This window comes from Polistes dominula, unplaced genomic scaffold (assembly GCF_049000335.1).
Source record: "Polistes dominula isolate Pdom_NZ unplaced genomic scaffold, Pdom_raw_medaka contig_33, whole genome shotgun sequence".
In the NCBI taxonomy this organism is placed as follows: Eukaryota; Metazoa; Arthropoda; class Insecta; order Hymenoptera; family Vespidae; genus Polistes; species Polistes dominula.
In genome coordinates this window covers 4,786,082-4,800,107 of record NW_028300998.1, presented here as the reverse complement: position 1 = coordinate 4,800,107, position 14,026 = coordinate 4,786,082, and the positions used below count along the sequence as shown (strand labels likewise).

The window sequence follows — 14,026 nt, the reverse complement described above, 5'->3', positions numbered from 1 at the left end:
ATATTTTTGCTCATATTGAAATAAATTTATAAATACCAGTAATCAGTAGATATTAAATGATATTTATTGGATAATATATTTATATACATTTAATATTGATGACGTGTGTGGGTTTTTCTACGTGAATCCCACCATTACTATTGGCTTACTACTGGCTCACTATATACAGTGAATCACACGATTATTCTTAGTCGCATCCACTGTCATTTTTAAATAACTGATATTTGCTTATAATGCAAAGTTTTAAAAATATTATATACAAAATACAATTAAATATTATTAAACTTTTAAATTGATGTATAAGTTTTATTATAAAAATGATAGTTCCACAAGATTATTTGTACGTTACACAAGATATAATAAAAATATAATTCATTTTTTGGTAAATAATACTTAGTAAACCTTTCTTTGTATTTTTTAAAACCTTTCAGACGATTTCTAATTCAGACGATTCTAAAAAATATGTTTCTGTCTATAAGAATTAGAAAATATTTGATTATAAGAAAATATTGATTATTTTCAATTGACATTGGGAACGGATACGAATACTCCTGTGACTTATCATGTATATCGATATCCTTTAATTAATGTTATTTGATTGAAAATAAAATAAAGCAACTGTTCGTCATTCCAAACATTCGAAATATCTCGATCATTTTTTATACTATATACATCTGTAACTTTGATCGAAACTCCCAAACCGGTTTGAAAGCGCTATTCGATCATCAGTAGTATAGTCAGTTATTGGTCAGGCACGTACTCAACGTGGATACACTTGCACGACTCTTGATATTTCGAAAGTCTCAACCGATAATAATCGAGAATATCGAGTCGGAGCTTGTCCGCACGTTCGACCAAGAGTCATATTATGGAAGAACATATTTCCAGAATGAAACTTCTCTCCTTAAGGATTTTATTCTACCTTCAGTTTCTTCCTTCCCGATATAGAAATCGATATTTTCGATAACTAAGCTTAACGATAAAAGTTAAATTATTATCTGAACAAAACTTATCTTCTTCTCTCATATTCTTCTTTTTTTTTATTTCTTCTTTTTTTTTTTAACACAACTTTTGAATTTTTATTTCAAATTTCTAATAATATTTCATAAAAGAATGAAATAAATAAAAAAAAAACAAAACAAAAGATTTCTCTTATGTTTCCAATTAATTACAATTAAAATTGTAATGAAATAATTATGGAATATTAATTCATTTAAAAATAATATATATATGTATATATATATATTTGAATTCTAGTATCGATTTGCTATTCCTTCCTTTATTCGTGATATATATGATACGAGAATTCGAAATCGGAATTCGTAGGAAGTGTATCGAATAAACTGCAAGTGCAGTGATAGGAAATCAGTAGATATGTTGGACGAAGGCCCAGTTTTTCTCCTCTTCTACTTTTTGAAAAGAAAAGAGAGAAAAATAAAATGTGAGAGATGGAACGAGAGAGAGAAAGAGAGAAAAATAAAATGTGAGGAGATGGAACGAGAGAGAGAAAGAGAGAAAAAAAAGAGAGAAGAGGAGAGAACTAGAAGAGAAACCTCAGCGCAAAATGCACGAAGTTAAGTCAGTAAAGGAATTCCCTGGTGTTTTTCAATTCCGATATATGGGTCTACTTGTTTTCTTCGAGAATTCCATTGATGCATCCACCCTCGTTCTTCGTAACCCCCAACCCCTTGTAACCACCCGACATAGAATGTAGGGACTCTTGCCTGCTTCGAATCGTGACATAAAAAGTAGAAAAAGTCTGTCTCGGTACTCGAATCAAAGAAAAGAAAAAAAAAGAAAGAAATAGAAAAAGAGTGGACGCGAGAATAATTGATGACTGTTTGAGAATAGTATGCGACAGTCGATTCATTCCAAATCACGTGGTTTCTTCTTCTAATTGTGGAAAAGCTGCTTGACAAATAAACGTTTGCTTTCAAATCAAATTTATTTCTACAAAAAATATCGAGTATTCAATGTGATTTTAAAAAGTTAAGTAACATTATTAAGCTTGTATGCAAGGTGTCCCATAACTTAGAGTTGAATTGTTTTCCCGGTAGATTCCGCATATGAAAATAATCAAAAAAGTTCTAGATAAGTATATGCCCCATTTGACCTTGTTTTCGAGTTATAGTGAGTTTCTTCTTTAACACACTGTATCTGTTTACCTTGGCAAAAGGTGTTTTCAAAATGACTTCCTTGCAACCGAACAGAAGTTTGGAGACGTTTTTCCAATGATTACCTTACCATCTCTATTTACTTTAAATATTTCTCCAGATATTGCTCAAATTTTCTGGAAGCCTCGTTTTATTCTCTTGTGAATTATTTCGAGACATTACCAATTACACTGGACAAGTTCAACACATTAAATGTATATTTGTCATTTCTTGATTACAGAAACTTCCCATTTTCATAGACGACAACGACGTATTTCAATAATCTGACACCTAGTTTTCTCTTTAATGACTCATACGTGAGATATTAAGAGAAAATGTTTACAAAATTAAAATATGTTGTTCAATGTTAGATATTGAGTACTGTTTGTAAATTAGATAGATAATTAGTTCAACGATTTCCATCTTTCAATAAAATTATTCCAACATAAAACTCTCCCTGTAACTCGGAAATGAGGTCAAACGGGCATGTGTTTATATCAACTTTTTTAATTTATTTCATTTGCTGAATCCACCGCGAAAGAAGAAGTTCCACCAAGCTACATGGTACTCTGCATTTATACACGTCTCTATACTATTCTTCCTAGAATAATAAAATATTCAGAATTGAATCATATCATTTAACAATTAACGCGAGATATCTTATAAATGTCAACACAAAACCAATCTTCCTCCCTTGTCGTATTTATAACATTTGCATATAACATATACTTAATTAACCGAATAATCGTTGCTATCGTTTAATAATGAAGTACGTAGAATTATCGGAGTACATCGAAATGACAAAAAAATAATAATAATAATAATAACCCGATATGCAAACGGGATATTAATCGAAAAATGATGATATATTATCTTTTTTTTTTTTTTTGGAATCGTCGAACGATCAAAACTGCTCAAATTCTCTCGAATAATTTCGATGAATTTGCGATTAACGTGTATAAAGAGCTTCCCTGCATATCGACGAGTCGAGTGGTGAGTACAGCCCCGTGAGCAACGAGATAGATAGACAGAGAGAGAAAGAGAGAGAGAGGGAATGAGAGAGAGAGAGAGAGAGGACTATCTCGCTATTGATTGCGCCTTGCAACCTGTCGCACTCACCCCACCCACTCCCCTTATTCCATCCCTAATTTCACCCTCCTCGACCCCTCCCTGGCCTCTTCTCGGCCCCATCCGGCACAACGATGCCTATTTTTGCTTGGCTATCGTGAAACGCGAAGATGTTCTTTCCAACCCTCTTTAACCCCTACACTAAACTCACCCGATCCCAGTCCACCCCACTATTCCACCCTTCATTTCTTTTGACGTCAATTTCGTTAATTATTTCAAACGCAGATACCGCAGCTTTTGTGATCGAAGTTTGTGACCATGATCAATCCCGATCATCATTTTTATGATTTGAGTGAGTCTTAATGAACTCTTTTACGATTATCTAAAATGAAAAGATTATTAATGTCGTTGTTAATTGATATGCAGATTTTTGTTATTGGTTATTTAATTTGAGTATTGAAATTGTATGAAAGAATATTAGTGAAATTTGTTTGTTATGACAGCAGACAAAAATGAAAAATGATCAGATTTAAAATTTTGGTAACACAGATAAGCTTTTGTTTAGAAATTAGCAAGCCGTTACGTATCGATGATATTAATACGTGATTAGAAAGCCATTTGTCAAATTGGACATGGCTAGTGAATATGAGATTAGAAATCGTTTACAATTAATCATTGTCTACGTTGAAAGAAACAAATAGTTGATACTTTTTTCCGTTTTTTCAATTTTATGAATAGAACGAATAAAAGTGAAAAAAGTTTGAACAACGAGATTAATCAATATTGAATGAATAATATAACGTGATCCTTATTTAAAAACAAATCGAAGAAGAATAACGTTCGATGAAAGGTGGTAGGGGTACTCTCTCTTTCTCTTTCTCTCTCTCTCTCTCTCTCTCTCTTGCTTCTAATCCTTCTTTCGTCATTCTATTTACTTATTCTTTTTTTTTTTATATCGCACTTAAAAAAGTCCCTCGTAAATCTCATTCATGATAAGTTAGTCAAGCCGTAATTGAGAACAGGTAATAAATTAAAGGTAAACTTGGCGGAGACAACGTTCGAGGTTAATTCGATACGGCTATAAAAGATTATTTGTGTGATGACGTGATATATAGTCAATATATATACATATATATAGAGAGAGAGAGAATTATTTTTAAAAAAACTTATGATAAATTAGACGTTAAACGTAAAAAAAAAGATTGAATAAGTTAGCGATTGAAAAATTTTCTTTTAGTGAATTGTTTTATTTTCTTCGATCAAAGACGTTTAAGTCTAAACACAATTTAGCGATGAATGAGTTCCATGTGCTCCTCAAGTGCCATAAAATTGTTACTAAACACCCTGTGTATAGTCTCAGGAAAGCATAGAATATACAGTACGTGAAGAAGCGCTGAGAAAGTGAATAATTGATTAGCGAGTCCCTCGGGGCCGCTTAGTAGCTTGGAATGGAAGAGAACCGTCGCACGTCGTGTTGTGATCGCAAGAGGAAGTTGGAATGAACTTCTGCTAGTACGAAATGATAAATGATGAAATAAATTTTTAAGAGTAAGTGTAAATCGTAGATTACCAAAATCCGATGGGAATATTTTCTTTTTCTTTACGACAAAAAAAAAATAAAATTATATAGGACGAAGCAATTGAAGTTTTCAGGAACCGTATTTCTGACATAATTTCAGTGAATATTTTATAAAAGTATCCTGCGTTAAATAATGTGATATCAATGCAACCTTGATGTCGTTAAATTTGATAATAATTATTATTTTTACGAGACAAAACAATGTTTATTATTACGAAATATTTATTTCACATTTAAATATATAAATATTTGAAATAAATTCTTTCTTATATATTAAAAAGATACTAAAAATAATAATAATAACTATTTTTATTTCTGTGTTATATTAATAATTTGATGAAAACAAACAAAAAATGTACAATCCAGGATTCGAAGTTTCAATCTTCACACACAATAAAATATTATATAATAATAATAATAGTAATAATAACATAAAGATAAAATGTGAAGAAAATAAATGTTAAATATGACTATAGTTATTTACAAATATTTTCTACATAGGAGATAAAAAAGAAAAAACAGTGAGAAATAGAATATAATTTGTAATTGCTTAAAAGGAGAGAATATAAAAACGTCATAAAGAAAATGAAAATATGTGTGAGCGTGTATGTAACGCTTGCATACGAGATAGAGGCGTGGTAGAGTGCACGCGGAATTCCAGGGTCGATTAAGGGAGGATGGGATGCGAAGGGATGGAAGAGAAGTGGTTGACGTCTGCGTGCGACAGGCCGCAACTCCATATACGCATCGTTAATATGCAGCAGGAAGCCGAGTGACACTTGGACGGCGATTCGATGACACGCGAAAGGGACAACAGCGAGACTGGATGGTTATCGCCTACATAAATAAATAAACCAATCCCTACGAAAAGATTTTATCGATAATATTTACTTATTTTAAAAACAAAAACTATTACAATCGATCATTTGATTCAACAGATCGATTATATACAATAATAAATATATATATATATATACGTGTATCTACTACATACACGTTATCGATACCTTACATAACAAGAAAAATCGATTATGAACAAATATATCTATCCAATTCACCTAATTCTTGTCCTTTACTTTAAGGAAAAAAATATGAAAGTCGTAAAAACGAATAACTTATCGAAAAATCGATCGACAAAATTTGTGACGCGATAAATCGATTATTTACTATTTTAACTTCCATGTATAAGTGTAAGTCTAGGTATATACACGAGTATATATATATATTACATATGTGCTCATGGTAGAGAGAAAAAAAACTACAGATTGCAGGGGTATTAACTACTCTAGTGTCATTGCACCAAGCTCATCCACGGTAACGTAACTCTAACGTAGGAGAAGTGTTTCTTCTGCAAACTGGAACCCTTTTGCCGCTACGAAGGTACGTAATTGGAAGGCGTTTTTACATTGGTTATGCTAAAGATATACATAGAGAAGAACTTAAGCGTAAAACTTTACTTCTTTATTTTTTTTTTCTACTTTCTTTTTCAACTTTTCTCCACGAGATTTATGAGATTTCTCTTTTTTTTTTATTTTCTTTAAAATTATGGAAAGAGAAAAAGAAAAAAAAACTGAAAATTTTGAAACGAAAAAACCATAATATTATAGATATACGAAGAATTTAAAATTCGATCAAAATCGATCGGTTGACCGACTTTTAAATGAACATTATGAAATATAAATTGTATTTTAATTGCAATCGCACGTTAGTTCGTTCCACCGAATTGAATGACGTTTTACCATCCGCAAGACCGCGGACACGCGCTAAATTGTCACCGTCACAAATTACACGAGAGAGAGAGAGAGAGAGAGAAAGAGAGAAAGAGAAAGAGATCTAAAACATATCCAATAACTGTGCTAGTCCACACGGATGTTCAACCGGCAGCTGTTTGAGTCATACGAATGAAACTTTCATCCCCTCGGCTAGTTCCCCTTCACCTCGTCCTTACAATGATCAACCTGTCGTCGACTTTTTACGTTCCACTTTTTTTTATCTCTCCTCTCCTACTATTTTATTTTTTTTTTTTCCAAATCGTATTTTCACCGATGAACGTGACAGTGATCATACTTTCCAACCAATCTTTTTCGAATTACTGCGAAACATACTACGTATGTTTGATAAAATGATTTTTACTATAAATTTTCTAATTTTATCTACCGATGATAGATGTTCCATTTTTCTTTTTTCTATTTCAATCAAAAACTTTCCCTGTGATTTGTAACATTTCTACGACATTTTTTGTCGCTAAAAGAACTATCGAAATTCTGCGTATTTTCGAGGGGATTTAGTTTTTAATTTGTAGTAAAATAAATAATAATCGTTGAAAGTTCATGTTCAAAAATTGTTAGCGAATAATTGGATTAGACTTATATTCTTGTAATAAAGCAAAGAGGAATTTGGGTGGTGTAATCACGGTTATCGATAGTCCAAATCAAATGCAACGATTGCTTTCATTGTGCGACAACCGAAGAGAAGCAAGCAAACGTTGAGAGTGTGAGTATGTAAACAGTCGTTTGTCTATACGTTGCTTGATCAAGAACAGAGATTAATGAACCGACCAACTTTGCCCTGTGCTCCTTTGACCATCGATTAATCGCTCGCATTAGCGCCTGAATCTACATTAGAGATAACGACTGCTTCGTGTGCTACTGGCTTTTAACAAAACCACGACTATTAAATCTATTTCCAAAATCTTACCGAATAGTAGTATACCGAAGAAGAAGAAGAAGAAGAAGAAGAAGAAAAAGAAAAAGAAAAATATCTAATTAGAGTAATCTCGAAATAAAACAAAAAGAAAAGAATATCTAATTCATAAATAACACGATGGGTGGGGATAATATTTTAGTATATTCATTCGATATATTTAAAAGGGAAGAGAAGTGACTTTTAAGTGACAATCTCTAATGGTTTAGATGAGAAACAGTTCGTAACACTTTATGTGGGTCATCATATGTGTAAATGTATGTTGTGTGTGTGTTTTGTGTGTGTGTGTGTGTGTACATATATATATAGGTTCATGTATTAGATAGATAGAAAGATGAAAGGTTGGCCGATGCCAAGCTGAACATAGATGCAATTATTTGTGGTAAGATGATCTCAATTAAGGGTGCCATAGCCTAGCTTACACGTCTATCTAGCTTGGCTTATACCTAACCCTATTTTCCTCTCTCCTCTCTCTCTCTATCCATCTATCTATCTATCTATATACCTATCTATCTATCTATATATCTATCTATCTACTTATTTATCTATCTATTTTATCTATTTTCTCTCCTTTTTGGATTCACTACATTGCATCAGCACTAGGACGACTTTCCGTCGCCTTGTAGAACCTTTCGTGGAAACAGGAGAGAACTATGATATGGTCGGTAGGTGTAGTAGGATGGGTGTGGGCTAAGGTTAAGACGCCACAAGGTACGAGATTACAACGAACGGATATGTCGTTGTAACTCGATCGACGGCACCTTAATCTCGCATAAATTTCAACGAGACTCAATAAATAGCTCCTGCACAACACTTAAACCTCATCTTCATCGTCCTCGTCTTCATCATCGTCTTCGTCGTTAATAAATAAACGCGCGTTCAAAGTTTATCATTCATTTGAAATTATTACCACGTGGATTATATCCATAAATCCGTTTTAATGTAATGAATGGTAACGATGATTACTTGGACACTTTTTTCTTTGAGATGATAGAAATTTTCGAGATTTGTAAAAGAAAAATTTTAATGTTCTTTTGTTACGTTTTAATAGGATGATTTGTTAAAAATTAAAACTAATAGTAATATTTTGCCTTGTTTTAAAAGACCCTTAGACACGAATGATAAATCATGTTCTATTTTCGCAATGATAGCCGTACGCCATATCAGGGTGATTGGAATCACACGGGTGTCGATTTCATTCGTAACTTTCGCTTGTGTCGAATACGAAAATTCGATAACCTAGGAACTCTGATTCGAACAAGCTGATACGCTCGTAAAGCCACGATAGAGAAAAATAAAAATGTTTTCCCAACGTGCAACGCGTCGTTAATCGATTTTAGTTTTCCTCAAAGAATGATTCGAAACATTCGTTTTATCTATTATATATTTTTATTTTTTGAAATGAGATTTATGTAAATTCATTTTATGCGAAGATAAATTAAATAAAAAAAATTAAAAAAAAAAAACAAGAAGAACATAGATGGACTATATTTAACAAGATCGTAGAACAAGGTGAGACATTTAGCATATATGTGGTGCTAATAAGAGAAGAGTAGATGAACAAATATAGCAAGGAGTCAGGTATATATCTTAAAGGGATAGTACCTCCCTATATAACTACCTATCGAAAAAGATACGAGAAAAATAATGATAATAAAATAAATGGCAATAAGTCGAAGATAATAATACACTTAAATCGATATTGAGCAACTCCCTACCGTTCACGTTCATGTCTGATTGTGAGCCTAATGCGAGAACTTACTCACGGATTCTACCTACTTATTTCAATCTCTAGTTCAAATTTAAACTTCTCCGAGACGATTCACTTTAGAGAGATAGAAAAAGGTAGAAAAAGAAGTCGATCTACTTTGCTAAGAATGGACCAAGTCGACTTTCTCGAACGAAGGATCCTTCAAAAATGGAGGACATGTGGATGAAAAAGATAAAGGAATCTCGATTTGATCTTTGTCATATTTTCTACACTATATTGCTGTTTTATTTGGGAGATATCGAAAAGGTTACCAGCTATTCGTATATTAGAATCCACGATATTCTACGTGGACTTTTGTATTCCTTGAAATATATAATGCAATGGATGGTTTCGATATAGTAGAACCAATGATGTTTCTCTACAAAAAATTGACTTTATTTTTAATGAGAATCATTGTAGGTCAAAATTATCTTTTAGTGACAACGAAAAGTGTATTTTTAATCGGTACACGTAATAGTCGAAAGTATAGAAAAAAAATAAATGTCAATATTGTGGATTATTCAACAAGATGGTCCTATAATAATTACGTAACAACGAAACAAACGAGAACCGACAAAAAAAGAAGAAAGATAACTAAATCAATGAAAATTCGAACTATTAATAAAGAACTTTCGCGTATGCAAGTGCGTATCTCTCGTGTCCAAAGTCAATCGCTAATGTCGACAATACTATGCTGTTACGTGTATGAAAAGCGAACTGCAAAGCGGACGTGTCGATATAGCGTAATTGGAAATAGTTCTGACATTCGTTGAATGAGCTACTCCGGGAGAGCAATTTATAAGCTGGTCTTTATCAGTTAAACATGAAACAGCCGTTCGTTAATTCATTTGCCGACGAAGTGCCACTTTCCAGGACATACTGATGACTTACAATCTGCGTGGAAATTAGATTCGGCATGGGTAGACGTGATCATTATAAATTAGGGGTAAACCAAATGGGAGCAAAACCTCCTTGAAAGATTTACAAACTTTAAGATAAAGAAATAAAAAAAGAGAGAAAGAAAGATGGATCCAAACTTTTCATTGGAAGAGTCCCTGCCATTTTCTAGATTTAGCAACATAGAGAAAATCAAATATGTATACTCCATCCAGAATCTTGAAATTTCATGATTCTTGTAGATCTTGTAGATCTATAGAAATGTAGAAAAGTTAGTTTAACCCCCCTACCCATGCCATTTAGCTCAACGAAATTCGGGCCTAAGCGTAGGGTTGCCTCAAGGTTTGTTGATCAAATCCGACTATCTGTTTATTGCGAGCCTGGCTCGTGATATACATGTTTGGGCCAAAATATTCATCACGTATCAGACTCGTTAAAGTACAGAAAGAAGTTAAAGACGAAAACATATTCATTCCCATAGGGATTCTCAGAAAAGCTAAATTTTTACTTATTCTAAGAAAATATATAAAAGAATAATGAAAAGTAGAGAAGAAAAAGTTGTTACCTCGCAATCGGTGCAGTTGTAAATGACCGAGTACTGCTGGGCACAGTCGTAGCGCCCCAGGGCTTTCTTGAACACGCAGTGTAATTCGGAGGCGAGCGCGTCGACCTTCAACAGTTTGTCCAAAGCTTGGACGCATTTCGGGCCGCCATTTAGCACGTTCTCGAGCGGGCCTCCCTTACCAGGCGCCAGGGCGTTGACCGCCACGAATTCGCAGCAATGCCGCAGACGCAACCCACTCATGAACCAATATCGATTCTCCCTTGGGGTTAAAAAACTTCGCGGACTGGCCCGGCCGAAATCGTCCCGACAGATGTCTCTTATGTGCGACTCCTCGAGATAAAAAAGGCACTGTTCCGGAACCGCCCGCTTACCATCATCGGGCTTGGCTCGATCGCGCTCTACCTCGTAGCCATCCTCGTCGACATTGTCCTCGTTGTTCTTTTTCCTTTCTTTCGCTAATTCCTTCGCTTCGCTGTGACGATCGTTTGTCCGCGCAACACCAATTATAAATTTCTTCCTTGCTCTTAAGTTGGCTTGTAATTTATTGATAACTTCGTCGAAAATAGCTTCAGGCCCGTTTTCTTTCAATTCTGACGCGCAGGCATCTGGAGACATCTCTGGAACCTCCGGTGGACCACAACTACCCTGAAGATCGGCCGGCGCTGGACCAGCCAGATCGCAAGCCGACAACCAAGGGTTTATCCGGTTCACCTCCCAAGTATATTTGTTGTAAGGATGCGCGTCAGGGGTAGCCTGCTGATCCTGATAAAACTCTTCCATTTCCATTTGTTGAGCCTTCGAGTCTGCCTCTCGACGATAACGACGTTGGTTATCCTCGTCGCTTTGAGCAAATCGTTGCATCGCGTTATCGGACGATGAGGACAACGGTGAGCCTCTCGGTCCCATTTTATTAATGTTATTATTATTATTATTATTGTTGTTATTGTTATTATTGTTGTTGTTGTTATTGTTACTGTTACTGTTGTCGTTATTGTTATTGTTATTGTTGTTGTTGTTGTTATTGTTGTTGTTGCTGTTACTGTTAGTGTTACTGTGGTGTTGGTGGTGATGGTTGTGCCTGTTGTTACTACTACTTCTATCGTTATCGTTTCGTTCCCGTATAAGATTTTCACCGCTACCAAGGGCAGCCGTCTTTTGTCCAAAGCCAGTCGAAGAAGGATGTTGGCTTGAACGGATGTTGGATATTGGTTCGTTCGAGCAGAACACCGGCCACGTCAGGAAGTACAGGAGAAAGAGGAGTCCGTAATTCTTGCCGCGACGAGACAGATGTTGGTGGTGGTGGTGGTGGTAATGGTGATGGTGATGGTGGTGATGGTGGTGATGGTGGTGGTGGTGTTGTTGGTGCTGATGCTGTTGGTGATGTTGTTGTTGCTGACGTTGTTGCAACTTACGTCGGTCAGCCGTGATTCTCGAATTATCCTCCTCGAGGACGATTCTGAGAGTCGAATTGGATTCGTTCGACCAGTTTCGTTCTCCCTGACTATGCGTTGGTTGTGATAATCCAATATGATACTCGTTGTTTTCTTGAGTTCCTTCTCTTTTTCTTCTTTTTCTTTCAGGCTCGAAGTCAACGTCGTCGACGACGACTTTTCCTCTTTCTTCGAAGCTATCGCTCCGATCTTTTTCTTGTTGAAGATCGCTGGAACGATAACTGGCAAACTTTCTATTCTCGTTAGCGTTTGATAAATGAGCCGATGCAACGCGATTGACGACAGTTGTGTCATCAGTTCCGATTCCGTTTTCACTATTTTTGATAGTCCACGAATTACATCGCGTAGCATCGTCCTCAGTCGTCGATGAGGGTTCGACGAATGCGTCAATCGACGGCCGTCGGCACGACGATAAATTCTCCACTTTTTCCTCGTCATCGTCGTCGTCGTCGTTAAGGGCAGTGTTAGCAAGCACATCGATAGAAGAAGAAGTACCCGTGAGAAAGATCGCACTGTTTGTGAATCCATTTGATGGGGGATAAGAACGTACCGAGAATCGTTCGACGGTGTAACCAGGCAAGAAGATTCGATCGTTGAAAATAGATGATCTTCTACGTTGTCCAGCGAGTTCCCTTTTCTTTCTCGATTGGGAGGTAGGAGCAGCAGCCCACCGTCGTCGTTGTGGTCGCGTCGCTGAGAGCCGATCCGCTCGGTGTTCTCCCTGCTCGGCTTCCAAGGTCGGTGTGACCGCGTGATAACGCGCGCGCACCACACTGCGGAAAGGAGGGTGGCGAGAGGCGCGAAAGGCAGTGGCGTTTCTAGCTGCTGGTCCATCCTCGTGTTCTCCGTGCAGCTGCTGTCTTCGACGCCGACGACGTCGTCGTCGTTGTTGTTGTTGTTGTTGTTGCTGTTGCTGTTGCTGTTGTTGTTGTTGTTGTTGTTGTTGTTGTTGTTGTTGTTGTTGTTGTTGCTGTTGTTGTTGTTGTTGTTGCTGTTGTTGTTGTTGTTGTTGTTGTTGTTGTTGTTGTTGTTGCTGTTGTTGATGTTGTTGTTGCTGTTGTTGTTGTCGGCGATGATGCAGATGCCGATAATGTCGTTGACGTTGGCGTTCAACGGTAAAGACGTTGCCACGTCGTTCTTGTTTAGAGGTAGTGATCCGACGAAAGAAAGAGCAACAACGATAGACGAGGCGGGACTCCTCGTCGTCCTCCTCCTTCGCCTTCTTCTTCTTCCTCTTCCTCTTTCCTCTCGTCGTCGTGGGTGGTCCCGTGAGTCCGGGCGAGTCGAGCCGCATGGACACGAGATCGGGGACTCTAATGTCCCCGCGTTCTCCACGTCGTTCTCGTCGTTGCTGAAACTCCCCGATGATGCTTCCAAAAGAGTCCTCCTTCCTTTCCTCCGTCCACCGATCGAAACGAGGATCGGCGATGGAGCGAGAAGGTAAACGAGGCGATAACGTAGGCGATAACGATACAAATGATGATAAGAGGAAGGAGTTGTGGCGAACTCGCGCGGACAATCCGTGCTGGGGTCGCGTGTTCCTTGCTGCAGGGGGCCCCGCATCGCTGCCACCAAGGCCTAAGCCCGCTTCTTCTCCCGCGGCTAAGCTGCGTCCTTCCGCTGCCGCCGAGCTCGCCACCGACCTCGCCACCGGCCTCGCCACCGAAAGTAAACGAGCTAAGCGTATTTCTAGTACTCTTTCTACTCCTGCTCGTGCTCCAGCTTCTTCTACTTCTTCTCTCTCCTTCCCTTTGGTCAACGGTGCTCTCAGCCCCGCTCGAAAGTATCCCGGTGCCGTTAGCCAGCTTCGAAGACTCGTTCGAACGGTCCGGGTTAGCGGGGCCTTTAGAAGTTCCCCTG

General features: G+C 36.9%; 1 protein-coding gene across 1 annotated transcript in view; it reads right to left on the bottom strand.

Annotated features, from left to right (window-relative positions):
- Mid1 (calcium-permeable channel component Mid1) overlaps positions 1-14,016 on the bottom strand; it is a 53,978-nt gene extending 39,962 nt beyond the window's left edge. The window contains 1 exon segment of the mRNA XM_089173525.1: positions 10,716-14,016. Coding sequence (XP_089029651.1) covers positions 10,716-13,460 — 2,745 coding nt within the window. The 5' untranslated portion in view covers positions 13,461-14,016.
- Between the last annotated feature and the right edge of the window lie 10 nt (positions 14,017-14,026).